Source organism: Molossus molossus, unplaced genomic scaffold, assembly GCF_014108415.1.
Source record: "Molossus molossus isolate mMolMol1 unplaced genomic scaffold, mMolMol1.p scaffold_m16_p_13, whole genome shotgun sequence".
Taxonomy (NCBI): Eukaryota; Metazoa; Chordata; class Mammalia; order Chiroptera; family Molossidae; genus Molossus; species Molossus molossus.
The window spans coordinates 31,749,973-31,767,758 of NW_023425348.1; the positions used below are offsets into that span (position 1 = coordinate 31,749,973).

Here is a 17,786-nt window from a genome sequence, read left to right on the forward strand (position 1 = left end):
ATTTTATTTACTGGGAACAATTTACATCTCCTACCCAAAATGGTCCCCTAGGTCCACCTCACATATTTGCCTTCCTGTTTGACACCTGTACCTGGATGCTTCAAAACATCTCAAATTTAACATGTTCAAAAGAAAATTATTAAGTTTTCCTGTGTGCCCCTCTGTTTCTGTACCAGTCTATTCCATTTCTTTTAATGGTACCAAAATACACTAATGTTTTTTTTTTTTTTTTTTTTTTTTTTTTACTTAAAATCTAGGAGAAGAACCTGATCCTTCTTTCCCTTACTATCTACATTTAGTCCATCAGAAAGTCCAGTTCATTTTACTTGCAAAATATATCTGATTGTGTCTACTTCTCTCTATATCTACTCTAACCAATCATAGCCAAGCCACAATCATCCTTACCTAGATTATTATGAGTCTCCTAATTCAATTTTTCTAGTCCATCATCTAGAACAGGGAGCAGCTAAAACAATATTTTCTAACATTGAATCACACCAATCATGTGTGTACATCTCCTAATGGCTTTCTGTTGCACTTAATATTCAAATTGTATTTTAAGAGCCCACAAGATCCTGCATAGTCTGGCCCTTTATTAGCTTTCCAACCTCATCTTGTACCATGAACTCTCTCATTTTTTTTGTACTTCTGCCACATTTTCACCTGACAAAAGTTTTTATCCTTCATTTTATTTTTCTTTGCATTCATCAGGTTCCAGCTAAAATCATCTTTAGGGCACTGATCTGTAAGCCCAATGAGTATAGGAAACATGTATACCTTGTTCTCTCGTGAATATTTAATTCTCAGGAGAGAATCATACATATTTGTTATATGAGTCATAGAATAAATGCCTGTGCATAATGGGTACTCAACAAAAGACAATAATGGTAATTATCAATGTACATCATTGCACGTCTTTGTTATATTAGTCTCTCGCACTCAGTAGTTAATAGATATTGTTCATAGAGTTAAGTAATTCATTTAGCTGTAATAGGAAAACAATATTTCAGTGTGGGCATATGTAATATATAAAATATATAAATGTTAATCTAATTTTTATTAATCATGTATACACACCATGTCTCAATACATAGGGTTTGCCTAAAATAGATCCAACAAATAAAATGCATGGGACTGATATTTTATTTCCATCAGTTTGATGGGCGAGTTCTAGTCTTTCATGTCACTTTGATGCTCTTATGTAATGAAAACAAGCCCTGTTTTGTTATTGAGTTTGCTCACTAATATTCTGGATTTAATGAGAAATTGTGATTCCTTGTACTTCTGATTTTTCTTTTTGTCTGTAGTAGAATTCACATGATCATGAGAATAAGCATTGGTTCCAGATCTTTGGTCTAAGCAAAATGAAGGGAAAGCTTGAGAGTATTCAGATAATGTTCAAATAAAAAATTAACATTTTTCCTCCTAAATATTGCCACATACCTAGTTATTCTGGAACACCTGCTTATTTGAGATGTTTATTGTTTATTTGTTTAGTGTTTGGCACTATACAGAGGGAGCCTTTCTTTATTGCCATAGGAAACAGTAGAAGAAACAATGACAATGAGGTGAGAGTGATGAGAAATGTGGTTCAGGTTACATTCATTTTGTATCTGGGCTAGAATTTTTGCAGATCTGATTAGTTTGAAAACCATTAGTACTCTTGAAGAACCATCATAATCACTTAAATTCCTGAAGAAACATCACCTGTCTGTGAAAGGTGGTGCATAGGGAGTTAGAAATAAGTATCTCACACAATCCTTTAAATGACCCAGATCATTAATTTGTCAGTTCCCTTTTACAAATGGTGCTAGAATTTGCTGTAGGCAACTTGGGAATTTTTTTTCTTCTTCCCAGGAGTTTAAACTGAAGTAATGACTATCTTCATAGCTATACAAAGTTTCTACTTAGGTGGATAGTACAAACATTCATTCTCTGAGTCTTTCCGATGTGGACATTTTTGTTGTTGTTGTTGTTCCTGAATCAAAGCTAGAAGACTGATTACTGTGAATTTTATTGCAAGACTCTGTAAATACTTTGAAAACTCTGGGGGACCAAGTGGGTTGCCAGAGAATTTTGTGTTCCTCACCACCTAGCCAGAGTGTCCTTGGAAATTTACTAACAGAAAAGATTATGTTTTAAATATGTACAGCCCTATACAATATATAAAACATTTGCATAGTTGATATCTTATGTTGATTCCCATGAGGGCTGCCTAACATATAATATCCCCATTTTTCAGATGAGGAAATTCTAGTACTGAGAGGTTAAACAGTTTCTTAATACTTCTTGATAGAAGAACTGGAATTTAAACTTGAATGTTTTCCCCCAAAATTGATGCTCTTGTCACTATGCTTGCTGCCTATATGTGAGACATTTTAGTCTCTAATATCTCAACCTTCTTCCTTCTCTCCTATAGTGCATTTAACTTGGAAATATCCATATTCGTCTTTGTTCTATCATATATGGTAAATAGACAAAACACTGATTTATTGGGAAAATTATTCAACTTGTTTTACATTGCATTTGAAGAAGGGGTATATAGGCTTTCTTTAAGTAATTTTATTTTTATAATTGCATATTTAATACATGCTCCTTGTTGAAAATTTGGGGGGAAAAGCATTTCTAAAACAAAAACACCATCACCCAGCTATCATTAATGTCTAATATTTTGGGGTTCATATTCCCTAAGGTTTTCTGTTCAGGACATAGTTTTCTTTTAAGATGCTTTTTCTCACCCCCACATGAAAACATGGTTCAACTTGCTACAGGTAAGATTTAGTTTTCTGTACTCCAGATGAACAAATGTAAAAAACAAAACAAAACAAAATACAAAGCAAAACATTAATCTAAGCAAAGTAGGATGAAGAAGCTAAGTCAGCTGCTTCAGCACATCATAAAATTCACTCAGGAGACAGACAGAGGATAGTCAGAAAAATTTTTGTATTACTTTTTATTTTCAAGTTATTTACATCATTAGAAAGTCCTTTCTTTCTCCAATAACGTAAACCATTAGAGCTTTCCATACTAGTGGCCCTTATACTGTTGAATATCTGTGCTATTTTATTTTTTTCTCCAGGTTTTGAAGATCATGATCACGTGGAATCATCTGAATACATGGTACCTGGGGACATGTTGGTCCTTTAGAGACCACATCTAAATTATTGGCTAAGTTTTTGTTTTGCCACTCAACATAGGACATTGTTTGATTCTATCTATCAGAACTCTCCTAAAATTTCCCCACCATGCTATCTTTTTAGCTTGAACTCTGTTCCTAAAATGGTCCTTCTGTTGATCTTGTCAGTCCTGCTTTTGAAAGAAGATGTCCGTGGGAGTGCACAGTCTAGCGAGAGGAGGGTGGTGGCTCACATGCCGGGTGACATCATTATCGGAGCTCTGTTTTCTGTCCACCACCAGCCCACTGTGGACAAAGTTCACGAGAGGAAATGTGGAGCTGTTCGTGAACAGTATGGCATTCAGAGAGTGGAGGCCATGCTGCACACCCTGGAAAGGATCAACTCTGACCCCACGCTCTTGCCCAACATCACACTGGGCTGTGAGATAAGGGATTCCTGCTGGCACTCGGCTGTGGCCCTAGAACAGAGCATTGAGTTCATAAGGGACTCCCTCATTTCTTCAGATGAAGAAGAAGGTTTGGTGCGCTGTGTGGATGGCTCTTCCTCCTTCCGCGCCAAGAAGCCCATAGTAGGTGTCATTGGGCCTGGCTCCAGTTCTGTGGCCATTCAGGTCCAGAACCTGCTCCAGCTTTTCAACATACCTCAGATTGCTTACTCAGCAACAAGCATGGATCTGAGTGACAAAACTCTGTTCAAGTACTTCATGAGGGTTGTGCCTTCAGATGCCCAGCAGGCTCGGGCAATGGTGGACATAGTGAAGAGGTACAACTGGACCTATGTGTCAGCTGTGCACACGGAAGGTAAGTTTCCTTCACTTTCATTAAGTATGTCTCACTATGTACTCAACAGCTTCTCGGTTGAAATTTCAGGTATTGAAAGGCTGAAATATTCTTAACTGTTTGGGATCTTTTGAGTTGCCCCATTATATACCATTAATAAAGAAGAGACTGGAAGGCATATGTATAGAGTGACAAAAATGTAAGAATGTTCACGTGGCAAAGTGGAACTTTTTTTGGATTATGTATTGCATTTGTATTTCTGCTACAATGATGCTACAGATTTTTATGTTTTCTAGATATTCATTGAACACCTTACATTTTTAACATTTTAGAAGGTTATTCCAAGTGCCTATTATTTCTGATAAAGAGAGATACACATAAATACACATAAGGAGTGAAGGCAGCCAGTTCTGGCCCAGGTATAATATAGTAGAAAATTACCGAACAGCTTAGTCTTACAACTATTTTTTCAACTGAATATATAGTTAAATCTGAAATGGATATATATATAAATTAGTTTTATCTTTGTATAGAACATGTTCAGAAAATGTAAGTTTTAATAGTTCATCATTTGTTTTAACAAAAATAGTTCATCATATTTCTTCTTTATGCTCTAAGTACAGTGAGGAAGAAAAATATGACTGAGGCTTTATAACAGTTAATAATGCTATTAGCTTTTTAATAATGCTATTAGTTAATAATGGTGAGACTTGCTTATTATGTAACATTCTATCTAGGACAACTCCATGTACTCCAGGTACTAAATACACTATAGAATGCCAGAAAGTTTCAAAATGCTTTTTATATCTCCTTCAATCATTGTGAGGCTTAGTTTATATTTTAAAATCCTGCAATAACACTATCAGTGTGGTCCAAACAATCTAATCCTGTAACATATGAGGTTGTATTATTTATACATTAATGAAATGACCAAAGAAAGCCTACACCAGAGATTGGGAGCCAATCACCAAATAGATATAACAAACTTGTATTTAAGTGGCATAATATGGATTTCACTGCACAGCCACTCTTATTCATAATATTCAGAATGGCATAACCTAAAATGGACTTCTCTATTGATTGAGACTTCTATGCCTCTAGAAATTTTAATGTATAAATTTATAGTTTACTTGCAGAGAAGTTGATATATAGAAATTTTGAGCAATGTATAGGTGATTGGACTATGAGACTTTTGATTTTTTTTTTCTAATGCTGAGATTTTTCTTATAAAACCACTATTTCATTTCAATCTCACAATGAGCAGTGATACAGATAATCCAGATATTATATTCCCATTTAAAATACAAATGTTTTAAGAGTTCAAATAATCCATCTAATAAATACCCAATAGCGATTTCAGAGCCAGGACTAAGGCTCATAGCTACTGACCCCTAGTTCAGTGTCCTATTATAATTTAGCAGAATCTAGTGGAATCACACTCTGAAGATATAATTATACAACACATATTTATTAAGCACAAATAGATAAAAGTCCCTCTGGTAGTTCTCAGAAGGATGGTCCTATGTTGTATACATCACTACTCTTGATGGGCATAGAATCTGGCAAAGGAGATGAAGCAAGCATTAATATAATGATGATTCAAGATGACAAGGAGTTAAAATATGTCTCTAAAGTAATTGAATGAAAAGAGAATCACATTCTACTCTGTGGTGATAGGGGCCATGGTGAAAATCTTAGAGAAGCAAATGGAATTTGACAGTTGGATTTTAACAGGAAGAACACTGACAATTGGTGAAAATTAAGAAGGGATGAATTTTCAGCAAAGAGCATAAGAAAATATGAGGTGAGAAAATAAAAAAAAGATTTTAAAAACAAAAACAAAAAAACAGAACAAAGATAAAGGTATGTTTCAGTTTGCCTTAAAAAAATAGTAAATTTTATTAGGAACTTTCATCTAGATTCTGAAAAGTAGGGCTTGGTCAGCATGTGAGAGAAACTCATCCAAGATTTTGCTAAAAAAGAAATTCAGCATCATGGCCACTGGCTCCTACTAATTTAGACTTTAAAAAAAAAATTAAAATGTGTTCAGCCTGTGTGGCTCAGTGGTTGAGCGTCAACCCATGCACCAAGAGGTCGCCAGTTATATTCCCGATCAGGATACATGACCAGGTTTTGTGCCCTATCCCCAGTGGGGGGCATGCAGAAGGCAGCCAATCAACGTTCTCTCTCATTAATGTTTTTCTCTCTCTCCTTCTCACTTCCTCTTTTCCTAAAATCAATAAGGGAAATTTCTTAAAAAACAAAAAACAAAAAAACCCCCACTAAAATGTACACCAATAGTAATTCAATAAAATAAATAAATAATGATGCATCCAATGTATTATTACAAATATATTATAATTAATAAAGCATTCTATAGTGAGATTATAATAATCTCCAAGATCATTTTAAGTGAAAAAAGCAAGGGAGTCCTGTGTATATGTTATGTTATTTGAGTTTATAAAAACCATCTGATGGATGTTGACAGAGTTTCTCTGGGGAGGAAATCTAAGTAGTTAGGTGACAGGGTGGAATAAATTAAACTTGCCTTTTTAAAATAAGTCTTACATGCAAATTTTTAAAGTTATGTATTATACATATAAAATATGTATTACAACAGAACAATTAAAATAAAACATTGTATTGTGGACAAAACTAAGCCAAAATATTCTATTGCCAAATTTAGACAAATTTAATTATTTTGCCAAAAATAGGCCAATATAAATTTTATTGCCAAATTCTGGCAAAATGTTTGAATCATACCACCAGGATTCAGGAGAGAACAAATTTTGAATATGAGTATTCAAAGACTGGAAGAAATACTCTTTGGTTTATTGTTTAATGTGGTTTAGTCAAGAAGTATTTATATTGCTTTGATCACAATCAAGTATATGACTAATGAGGTTATATACTGTCATGTCTCACAGTTTATAAGTGTAGAAGCAGTGTTGTCAGAAGTTTACAAGGTAAAATTCACCTCCAGAATCAGAAGTGCTGGAGTAACAAGATACAACCCTGTTGGGTATTGTTGGCGGTCCTAGGTGATGCATTGTTTTCTGTTGCCTGGTCCTTCAGGAAGTCCCTGATGGATTTTCCATGAAATGCCAATGCCAGTTCTTACTTGAGCCTTTTTCTGGTTGCACTGGAGTAATTCTCTCTAGCTCTTGATCACTTAGCCTCAGTGTCCCACAATTATTCTCATGTCCTTAAAATTATCCTTCATTGCTCAGTTGATATTCCTCTTTCTTCCAGAATATAGACAATTTCAAATGAGACATTAAGGTCTATGAAAAGATGTCCCATTAAAAAAAATTTACCCCTCAAATTACCCATTTATTTTACACTTAAACATGGCAGTACCATGTCATTCAGTCCTCGTGGCAGCTGTCACAAGATGTTCCTTTGAGAACATGTATGCTATCACAGAATTCCAGAGAAGAACAAAAAATCAACTTTGGTTTTAGCTTCAAGGTTAATCTTTTACACTTGCTTTTTCTTGATTTAAGATTTTTGTAGGCTATGGGACTGTGTATTTACTGTGGCTTATTATATTATGCAGAAATTGGTCCTAGGTGTTTTAGGCAAAAAGATTAATAGTGCCAAAAGAAAAAACACCAATCAACAATAAATTAAAAATATTTAAAGGCAGACAACATTAGCTCTTCGACTGTATGGAAGAAAGGGACATGCAATGACTTGCAATGACTTTTTTTTTTTTTTTTACTCTTTTGAAAGGAGTCAGTTAGTTAGCTGTTCTCTTTGCTCTAAGAAAATATAAGGGGTTCTTGACTTCAGTACTTTTACAAACCTTGGTGCATGTGCTCAGTATGGCACAGGATCAGCTTGCTCAGCTGTTTAGGGGTGGGCAGATGGACTGCTCTGGCATTGATGACTTCCAATGATGATCCCCTTTACTTGGTAACATGGTAGTTCCCTTCTACTCTCGTGCAACACCAGCTGGCGACTGCTTTGGTTAACAGAATTTGGTGGAAGTGAGGACTCCCTTTCTAGTCTGTGTGTCTCAGAACCCTGTCATCACCATGTGAAGGAAAAGAGCACTCAGGTTTTCTAGATGAGACCATCTTCAATCACTTGACCTCAACTATGTGAGTACACCCAATGAAGAGCAACACAATTGCCTTCCTGACCCACAGTTATTTGTGATCACATAATAAAGCTCAGCTGAAACCATAAACATTACCCAGTTAAAAATAAATTTATGAGCAATGATTAATACCTTCAAGATGGGTCCAATATAAGCATATTCATCCCAATGACTTTACACTTTAATCCTCCCCCCCAAAATGGGATACTGCTGCAATGTATAAACCTCAAAAAAAATATGTATTAACAGGCATTAGTAGTCTTGATATTGAAATGTGAAATAAAATGGAATAAATGTTGTGGGCAAGAAGAAAAATGTAAAGTGCTTCACTCATACTTTTTGTAGCTAGAGATTTGATAATTCTCTAAACTTTAGGGCCAAAAGCCTGAATGTTTTAAATAGTCACACACTTGCATATATTCCATTATTCCATGTTTCCCCTTCATGTAGCTTAATTTTATTGAGAAAAGTAATTATAGATTGCATTTTATACACAGAACCATGTATATCGTACTCTACTGATGACTTACAGGATTTTTATACCACAAGTTTCACTGGCTTTAGTTGAAACGTCACTGTATATCCTCAAGGCCTATCAGAATGACCAGCACAGAATACGTGTTCAAAGACTGCTGAATGGATGAATTTGTGTTACAATAGTACCTCTCCCATTGTTTATGAATATACAGCATGTGGATAAATAGCAGACACTAGTAAGTTTTCACAGTTTTGCTTCTTCATAAAAATGAGGTGCCAAAATGCCTCCAATGATTAATTGTAAAATGCTATTCAAACCTCACACCCTTTTTTGTATGCACTGGTTCTTGAATTTATTATTTCCACCTAATGATAATGGAATGCTAATTCATTCTAGCCAAAAAACATGTCAGGGATGTTCTGCAGGGAAAATGTACCAAAAAGTTGCACTGGTGATGTGACATCATGAAAACATTGTCCTCAGCCTAACCTACATATTGTAATGGTGTACCACTTGTAGATTATGACATAGTTTTCCATCAGTTATTGTAAATGTGATAACAATCTGACTTTTTTTGAAAGACCATTAGTGTGATTCATAGTCTATGTGTTTAGTTTAATTTCTAAAGAATGGAAATATACTTTTCCCATTATACCTTTTCTTTTCTGATTGTATCAAAACAACTTAGTTTGGAAAGACAAGAAATGTCACTGTAGGTTCTACTGAGTAATAGTTAAAGGGGTTTTATGTTCTTTCTCCAGGGGTTAAGTAGTGTTGAGAGTTGAGATGAACTTTCAGATGATCATGATGATAATTCAGACACACAAACTACTCATAACATTGTAGACTATTAACACTGGAAGCATCTTAGGAGAGCATTTAATCTACCCCCCCCCCCTTTTTTGTTGTTAATCCTCACTTGAGTATATTTTTCAGTTAATTTTTAGATAACGTGGAAAGGAGAGAAGGGGAGAGAGAGAGAAACATTGATGTGAGAGAGACACATCTATTGGTCGCCTCTTACACAATCCTGATCAGGGCCGGGGATCAAACATGCAACCCAGGTATGTGCCCCTGACTGGGAATCAAACCCATGACCCTTCGGTCTCTGGCCATTGCTCTAATCGCTGAGCCAAACCAGTCAGGGATAATCTAACACCTTTATCTTACATTTGAGGAAACAAAGACAGTCAGGGCAAGTAATTTGGCCTTACTTGTACACAATTCTTTACAGAGTTGGGTCTTAGAACTCAAGATTTCTCTCTAGAATTTTGTTTACACATCATTGTTGAAGATAATTACTCAAGTTATTTTTTCTTTTTTGCCATTGCATTACCTCTCCATCTGATTGCTTTATTTATTCATTTTCCTTTCATCTCAATGATGCCAACCTGCTGAAGCTTTTAATGCTCATTTTAATTAGCAGCAGGGGCTACAAATGAATTAGTTCATGTAAAAATTAGCTTTGAGAAATAGTATGGTCCCTTTGTTCTTGACCTGTAAATTAGATGAAGTACTTCTTCTCCTGGGTCATATTGAAGATCTTAAGAAACTTTGAAAATGTTTTCTTTGCTTCATAAACATTCTGAAAATATTAGACCCATAAATCTTTGTAAATATGGATTGACTGAATAATTATATTGGTTATCACTGACAAAACAATAGATAAAAATCAGAAGATGCAAAGACTTTTAGGTAAATTCTTTATTAAATTAGATCATAGATTCATAATCTGGGAGATTCAGTGGCAACTGTAATAATAAAGAAGCAATTTTTCATATTCGTGTCACTGTCAGAAACTGCATTAATAATGAAGGAAATACAGGTAGCTCTGGGAAGTGTGTTCAGAGCGGTGCTACTTTTTTTTCTTTCTATTTTGTATTGATGTTAGAGAGGGAGGGGGGGAGAGAGAGAGAGAGATAGAAACATTGATGAGAGAGAACATCAACTGGCCTCCTCCTGGATGTCCCCGACTGGGGATCGGGCCCACAACCTGGGCATGTGCCCTGACCAGGAATCAAACCGGCGACCTCATGGTGAATGGGTTGATGCTCAACCACTGAGCCACACCAGCTGGAAGAGGGTGCCACTTCTTATCTTCCCTTCCGGAAAGAATAGTTTATGGACTCTTAGCTGATAGACTCTAAGGGAGTTATTGTCTCTTTCAGGGGAAATATATTGGGTCCACTCACATATCTATTGGGCAGGGCAAGATCTTCCCTATTTTTCAGTTTTTATTTGTTTTTTAATACAAGTTCTGGCTTGGACTCTGACTCCTCTATGAACGACTCCTGCCTGAGAGGAAATAACATCTTTGTTTCCACTTTCTTATGTACTATATTGCTGTTCATTCACTGCTGAAAATACTAGAATTTTCCCCCAAACACTCCATCTTGGGAGGACTATCTTAGAAGGAACTTTGTTTTCAGAGGATATCATTTCACCATTCCTCCAACACACACACACAAATATCTGGGATGATGTGCAAATGTGGACACTATAGTTCCAATTAATCAGATGCTTCTTTGAACATGAAGATGTGAAGATAATCTCTGAGTGGGTGTGCCTGTTAAGTGTTTGGTACCTATCCATTTTATGGCTGGGAGCAGAGCAAATAGTGTATTTTTCCTTAGTCTCACTTATTCAGATCCCACAGAGATAACATTGTTGTCTGAGCTTTGGAGTTTGCATATTCAGAAAGTCCACTCATTCTATTTACTGAAGAACGGATCTTGTGACTCAATTCCTCAGTCATCATAACTTGATTAGCTTCTAGGTTTAAAAGGGTTAGTAATGAGTAACAGATGTTGCTTCTGACTGAGGAAAGCTGGGGAATGGAAGGGCATGGTGAGAAGTATTTATGTTCCAGTGCAAAACAATTTCTGCATAGCAAACTCTACTAAACACACAGGAAGCAAGCACAGAAGAGAAAAACAAGGATAGAGATCCACAAACTCTGAAGAGAATCTTTTTACTTCCTCCTCTTTCTTTCTCTGTCTCTTTATTTATCATATTTTCCTCTTCTCTTTAGTTCCTAACATTTTTATATTTTGTAGTCTGTTCAATAAGTGTGGGCAAGATTAATAGCCTTCTCATTATATACCAATAATTTTAAAGTGAAAAAAAAAATGAAGATTACATTAATGATATCTTGGAGTTGAAAAAACAAAATTAAAAGGACTAGTGTACTAAAATAAATATTGCTGACATCAGATTTTTCTATGTGACTCTGAGAAAGTCACTTCAGCTTCTTCCTTTAATTGTCAGATGAAAAGGGCTAGAAAGGATGTTCTTGGAGATCCATTCTACAACTGATCTCTGTTACCTGCTCTCATGCTGCCACGGACCGCACCTGGGCCGAATTAAATGTTTGGTGCCACATTTAAAGTAAATGCAACCAAGTATGAGTGTTCGAAGGAGAGTAGCCAAAATGGTTATGTGACTTGAAACCATGTCTTCAAAGAATAGAATTAGCAGAGAGAAGGCAAGACACAGTAGGGAACTGACCACTACTATTAGGTATTTGGAAAATTCAGGTGGAGGGTAGCTGGATTCACTCTATATGGCCAGGCACATTACAAAGAGCTAATTACTAAAATACCAGAGTAACAAATTATGGTTCAATTTTTTAAAAAGGATATTTTTGTTCATTAACCGAACTGTTCATTGAAGGAAGCATCTCTCATAGGAGACCATGATCAGTTCTCTGTAACTCCTCTGTACAGGCCTGGAATGGACAACCCCTTGGAGGGGCTGTGGGAATATTAATTTAAACCTCAATAGAGGGAGGAAAGGAGTTAAACTATTTTTCTTTTTTGATAACTCCCATTATTGGCAAGCAAATGTCATTTAATTGAGATTATATTATTCTGTGAGTTAAAACATGGTCATACATACTATACTATTTCATGAATTTGTAGTTGATTCATTTATTCCATAACACAGTGTGATAATGTTACATTTTATAGGTTGGAGAATAGGGGCAGAGAAAGTGTTTCCCCAGAGTACTGCAGCAAGTTAGTGGCAGAGCAAGGATTTGGACTGAAGGCCAAGTCTTTTCAATGAAATCCAAACTTCCTCTCTTTATATTGAGTTAGTTGACCTCAAGGAAAACAGGAATGCATACCTATTGATTCTTTTCCCATCCTTAGGAAACAAGAAAACATCATTTGTTTCCCCATAGAGAAAATCTTTCTCTACTGTTTCTTGTGTCTTTTTATCTGGCTTTAAAAGCAGCACATTTTCTTGTTTCCATGGAAAGAATTACAGTAAAAAGAAAGTAAATGAAGGAGAAGGTATGTGGCAACAAGTTGACCTCATGGATGACCTTTTGTGAGTCTGATGATAAGTACAGACTGTACCTGGTTGTTTCTATTCACATTTCTAATGCAGACTCCGTTCTCCATCCTTCAGATGCCAATTATAGGAGGAAGCAGTATGGTGCAAACTTTTGTTAGAGCAGGAGGACATATTGTTAAATGCTACAGCCTTATGTATGAGAGACTTCTTCGGAATTCATCAGGACTGAGAGTTATGAAATCTCATTTTGGCACATATGCAAATGCTCCAGAAAGTCTTCTCAATTTAACCCAATGTTGAGGAGACATTTTGGGAAGAGGTGTAATATTTAGATGTGTTCATTTTAGGGGACTTTGAAACATGAGATTACACTACAAGGATGCTATGCATTTTATGCATCAATTTTTATACACACACAGGCTTTCGAAAGAATGCTATTATCTAGTCAGTGTTTTTTCAAAAAGTGCATCATAACCCATGAGTTATTTGTAAAACCAATCTAGTGGGTTGACACCAGCAGTTAATATAGAGTGCCCTTGCCAGTGTTGGTCAGTGGTTAGAGTGCCCGCCCATGCACCAGAGGGTTGCAGGTTCAATTCTCCATCAAGAGAGTATCTGGGTTACAGGTTTGATTCCTGGCCTTGGTTGAGGCACGTACAGGAGGCAACCAACTAATGTGTCTCTCACATAGATGTTTCTCTCTTTCTCCTTCTCCCCCTTCTATTCCACTTTCTCCAAAAATCAATGGAAAAAATATCCTCGGTTGAGGATTAACAAATGTATATATACACTTGAGAGAGAGAGAAGAATAAAATGGGATAGAGTATAATGTAAATATTAGAGTATATTATTAATAGAAAGAGTAGGTATTGTTTTGTAAATTTTTATTTGAGTTGCACATAGCCAGGATGTGTGTACTGTGGGTTACAATGTAAAATGAATTTCTTATTATGTATTATAGCAAAAAAAAAAAAAAAAAAAAAAAAGCTTAAAAACAACTTACTCTAATTTTCTCTTTAATATTGTTAACATTTTATTTTATTTATTTTTTCTTTGCTAGGGAAATGTAATCTACTTATCTGTGACAATGTCATTTGGTTTGTCTTTCCTGGATGGGTGGCTTTTAAGTCTTATTAAAAACAAGCAAGAACTCCAAAGCACTATGGTGGGAGATGGTAGAGACTTTGGGCAAAATGGACGTAATTAATGTATTGTTGATAAATGGCATGAGCCCCATATGGGATAATGGCAAGGACGCTAAACCAGGATGTTAGAGACAAGTTCCCAGTCCTACTTTTCATCAGAGATCCAAAGAAGACTGAGAACATTTTATTTTCTAATATCCCACTATAGTACATTAAAAATAAATGTAAAAATATATTGTAATTTGGTATTACAATTTTACATATTAAAAATTAACATGTTGCCCTGGCTGGTTTGGCTCAGTGGTTAGAGTGTTGGCCTGTGGACCAGAGAGTCCTGGGTTTGGTTCCTGCTAAGGGCACATACCTCGGTTGCAGTTTGTCCCCCGCCCTGGTTGGGGTCATGTGGGTGGCAACCAGTCAATGTGTCTCACTCACATCAATGTTTCTCTCTGTCTCTTCCCTCTTCTCTCCCTCCCACTCTGAAGATAAATGCAAAAATGTCCTCCGGTGAGAATAAAAAAAAAAAATTAACATGTCTAACTATTTGCAATGCACACACACACAAAATACAATGTGATGTATTTGTACCATTTAGAAGACAATTTTTTGTTTATATAAAACAAATCATATTGCATCACATCATGATGTAGTGTGTAATAAGGTCAAGTTTTAAGATATAAAATAACAGTCTTCTTTCAGGTTTCTCTGAGTTTCCCAATAATTATATGTGCGATCTCATTTGATGCATAGTCAAGTCTAAATTTGAGATCTTTTGAGAATTGTGAGGATCATGCCAAATATCTACCATAAGATAAAGTGAGGTTAGACATGTGAGAGCAGTTTTAGAAGTAAAAGTAGTTCCATGAAATGAGTAAGCTACGATGAGTTGTGACTTCAAATTCACAAAGTTTGTTGCAAAGACATCTCAGGAGTCTAAGTTTCCTAACTCGTGGGAAATACTTTAAGTAGTAGTATAAACACAGGCAGTTTGAGTGTAAGTCCTGATTAATATTCTTGCTAGTGGAAGGACTTTAGACAAGTCACTTATTAAGTTTCCTCATTATCATTTTGAGAAACAAAACTTGCCCATAAGTCTGTTGTGAAAAGTAAATATAAAGCACAGCAGCACAAAGTTGGGCACATAGCCAGTGCTCAACAAGGACCTTCTAAATTGGCCTGCCAAGAACTTGTCTGACCTTATCTGAGATATAAATAAAAAAACACATAAATCATATTTTACTCTGTATTTGCTTAATTAGAAGTTATTATTCAATGAGGTGGAGAATTAGTAAGGAAAATGACCAGTAAATGTAGCAAGTTTTAGATTCCTACCAATTTTCCTTTCAGAAGTTAGGTTTGCAATCATATAATATAACCCAGGGTGCTTAGTGCTTTGGCACAACTGTAACAGATCCCATAACCTCTCCTTCAATTGCTGAGAGGAATTATGGTGTAGTAAAATGAGCAAAGTCTGGAAAGTTCCAGAGCTGAGCTGTGTGTGTGTGTGTGTGTGTGTGTGTGTGTGTGTGTGTAAAACACAGGAGATTGAAGATAGAAAGGTAATGCTGTATTTTAAGCGTTTCTGAATTTTTTCTTACTTTTATAACAAGCATCTTTTGTAGTAAAAACAAAAAAGTCAGCACAATGAATACCTTCTTTGTAAATTCAAATTAAACATGCTAACCTTCCCCTGTCAGTAACTGCAACTCGTTAATGAAGCTGAGTTATATCAAATTGAGGCATTCTGTAGGCCTGAGTGTAAAATGAAAGGAAATAGTATGGACTTTACCTTAGAAAATAAAATATTGGGTTGAAAGCTAAATGATAATCTCTTAAAATTGTTATAGATAAAATAATAGCAATGACAATTATAACTGTTTTTATCAAATATTTACTGTGATATCAGAAATTATTAGTTTCAGATTTATGAAGTGATACCAAGATATATGTTTTGGTGCTATTATTAGTATGGAATCATTAATATCTGAAAGTCAGTCTTACTCATAGGTAAAATAAAAAATAGATATAATATAGAGTAAAAAGAATATATCAGTTCCTTTTCTCAAGGACTCTAAGAATAAAACTATTTGTATCTTTGACAATTTCTTCAAAAATTTTCATCATATATTTTTTATTATATGTTTTCTTTCCAAAAGCTATATATACATATACATATACATATGCTTTGCACAAGATTTGGGTTAAGGTTACAAACCTTGAGTCTCCCTTCCTAATGAGAGTAGAGAGCCATTAATTCTTTTTTTTTTTATCCTCACCCGAGGACATTTTTCCATTTTTTGTACAGACAGAGTGGGAGGGAGAGAGAGAGGAAAAAAGAGAGAGAGAAACATCGACGTGACATGGACGTGAAAGGGACACATCGAGTGGCTGCCACCCACACAACCAACCAGGGCCGGGGACTAACTGCAACCGAGGTACGCGCCCATAGCAGGAACCGAACCCGGGTCTTTCTGGACCGCAGGCCGATGCTCTAACCGCTGAGCAAAACAGACCAGGGCGAGAGCCATTAATTCTTTAAGAATGTATTATGCCAGCTCTTCTGAACGTCGTGCAATTGCTCTAGGGTTTCTGGTTCAATTCCCAGTCAGGGCACACACTCAGGTTGCAGGTCGGGGCACATACAGGAGACAACCTAATAATGTGATGTGATATTTTTCTCTCTCTCCCTCTCCCTTCCTCTCTCTCTAAAATCAATAAAAAATACAATAAAAAGAAATGCATTATTGGATTGCCACATGACAGATTTTTATTCTTTAAGTAAGTTGAAGAATATGAAAGCTAAGTAAGACATATTTAAGTGTCCTGTTAGTTTAATTTCAATTTCTTGGAATTTGAAAACAATTAAATTACAAATGAAGCTGGCAATTAATATGTTTTATTAAAACAAACAGAGAAAAGATAGTAAAACTATATTAAGACAATGACAAAAATTAATACTCCATCTGGTTATTTTGTTTGTAATCAAACTTAATTGAATTGCGTTCAATTCCCATATTAGTACACTCATCCCTCATTATACAAACATAATTAGTTTTCCTTTTAAGTCCAGAGGAATAACAATATATAAAACATTGATTTCCACTATATGTAACGTTAAAACCTAGGTTTTATTAAGTAATATACACTAAAGAATTAAGCTGGCAATAATTATTTGGATTTGTGTATACATATATGTGGATACATGCATATATATACTATAAATATATATGTATGTATACATATATATGTTATATATATGTAATTGATAACAGCAAACCCTTATAGAACTAATATAATGCAAAAATCCAATTATTTGAGTTTGGTGGTACTTTTTTTTGCCAACTTGTATGAAGTTATAAAAATAATTACAAATTTGTAGCAACATTTTTGATAATTTGAGAGATTTTTTTTGCACAAAATAACGAATACATTTTGAAAAAGTTCAATATATTTCAGTAATGTTATATAATGCATAAAAGCACATCTCATAGAGCTTGAGGCTCATGTGATGTTACAATGAATGAAGAAATTTATTCATTAATTTGAAAATATGTATTGGGAATATACTATGTACCAGCTCTGTGGTACACGGTCTGAACCATGTGAGTTGGAAGCTCTTGCAAGCACAACTTTCCGCAGATGTATATCAAGCCCTGCCTCATATTAATATCAAGTTTACCCTCACAGAAAGAGTCTGGATTTTTGTAAGAAGAAACTCACAAAGTGACACAGTATGGCAAGGGATAAGTGTATTAGGAAGCTAGATTGAAAGAAAGAAGTCTTTATTCAATATAATTTAGAAAATTATAGAGTTTAAAGGTTTTTTTGAGAAGAGCACATTCT

General features: G+C 35.2%; 1 protein-coding gene across 3 annotated transcripts in view; it reads left to right on the top strand.

Annotated features, from left to right (window-relative positions):
* The window catches only part of GRM5 (glutamate metabotropic receptor 5), a 508,001-nt gene that overhangs the window by 15,927 nt on the left and 474,288 nt on the right, over positions 1–17,786 (top strand). For all 3 annotated transcript variants that reach the window (XM_036259412.1, XM_036259414.1, XM_036259413.1), the window contains exon 2: positions 3,080–3,937. In XM_036259412.1, coding sequence (XP_036115305.1) covers positions 3,280–3,937 — 658 coding nt within the window. In that variant the 5' untranslated portion in view covers positions 3,080–3,279. The remainder of the gene's footprint in view (positions 1–3,079; positions 3,938–17,786) is intronic.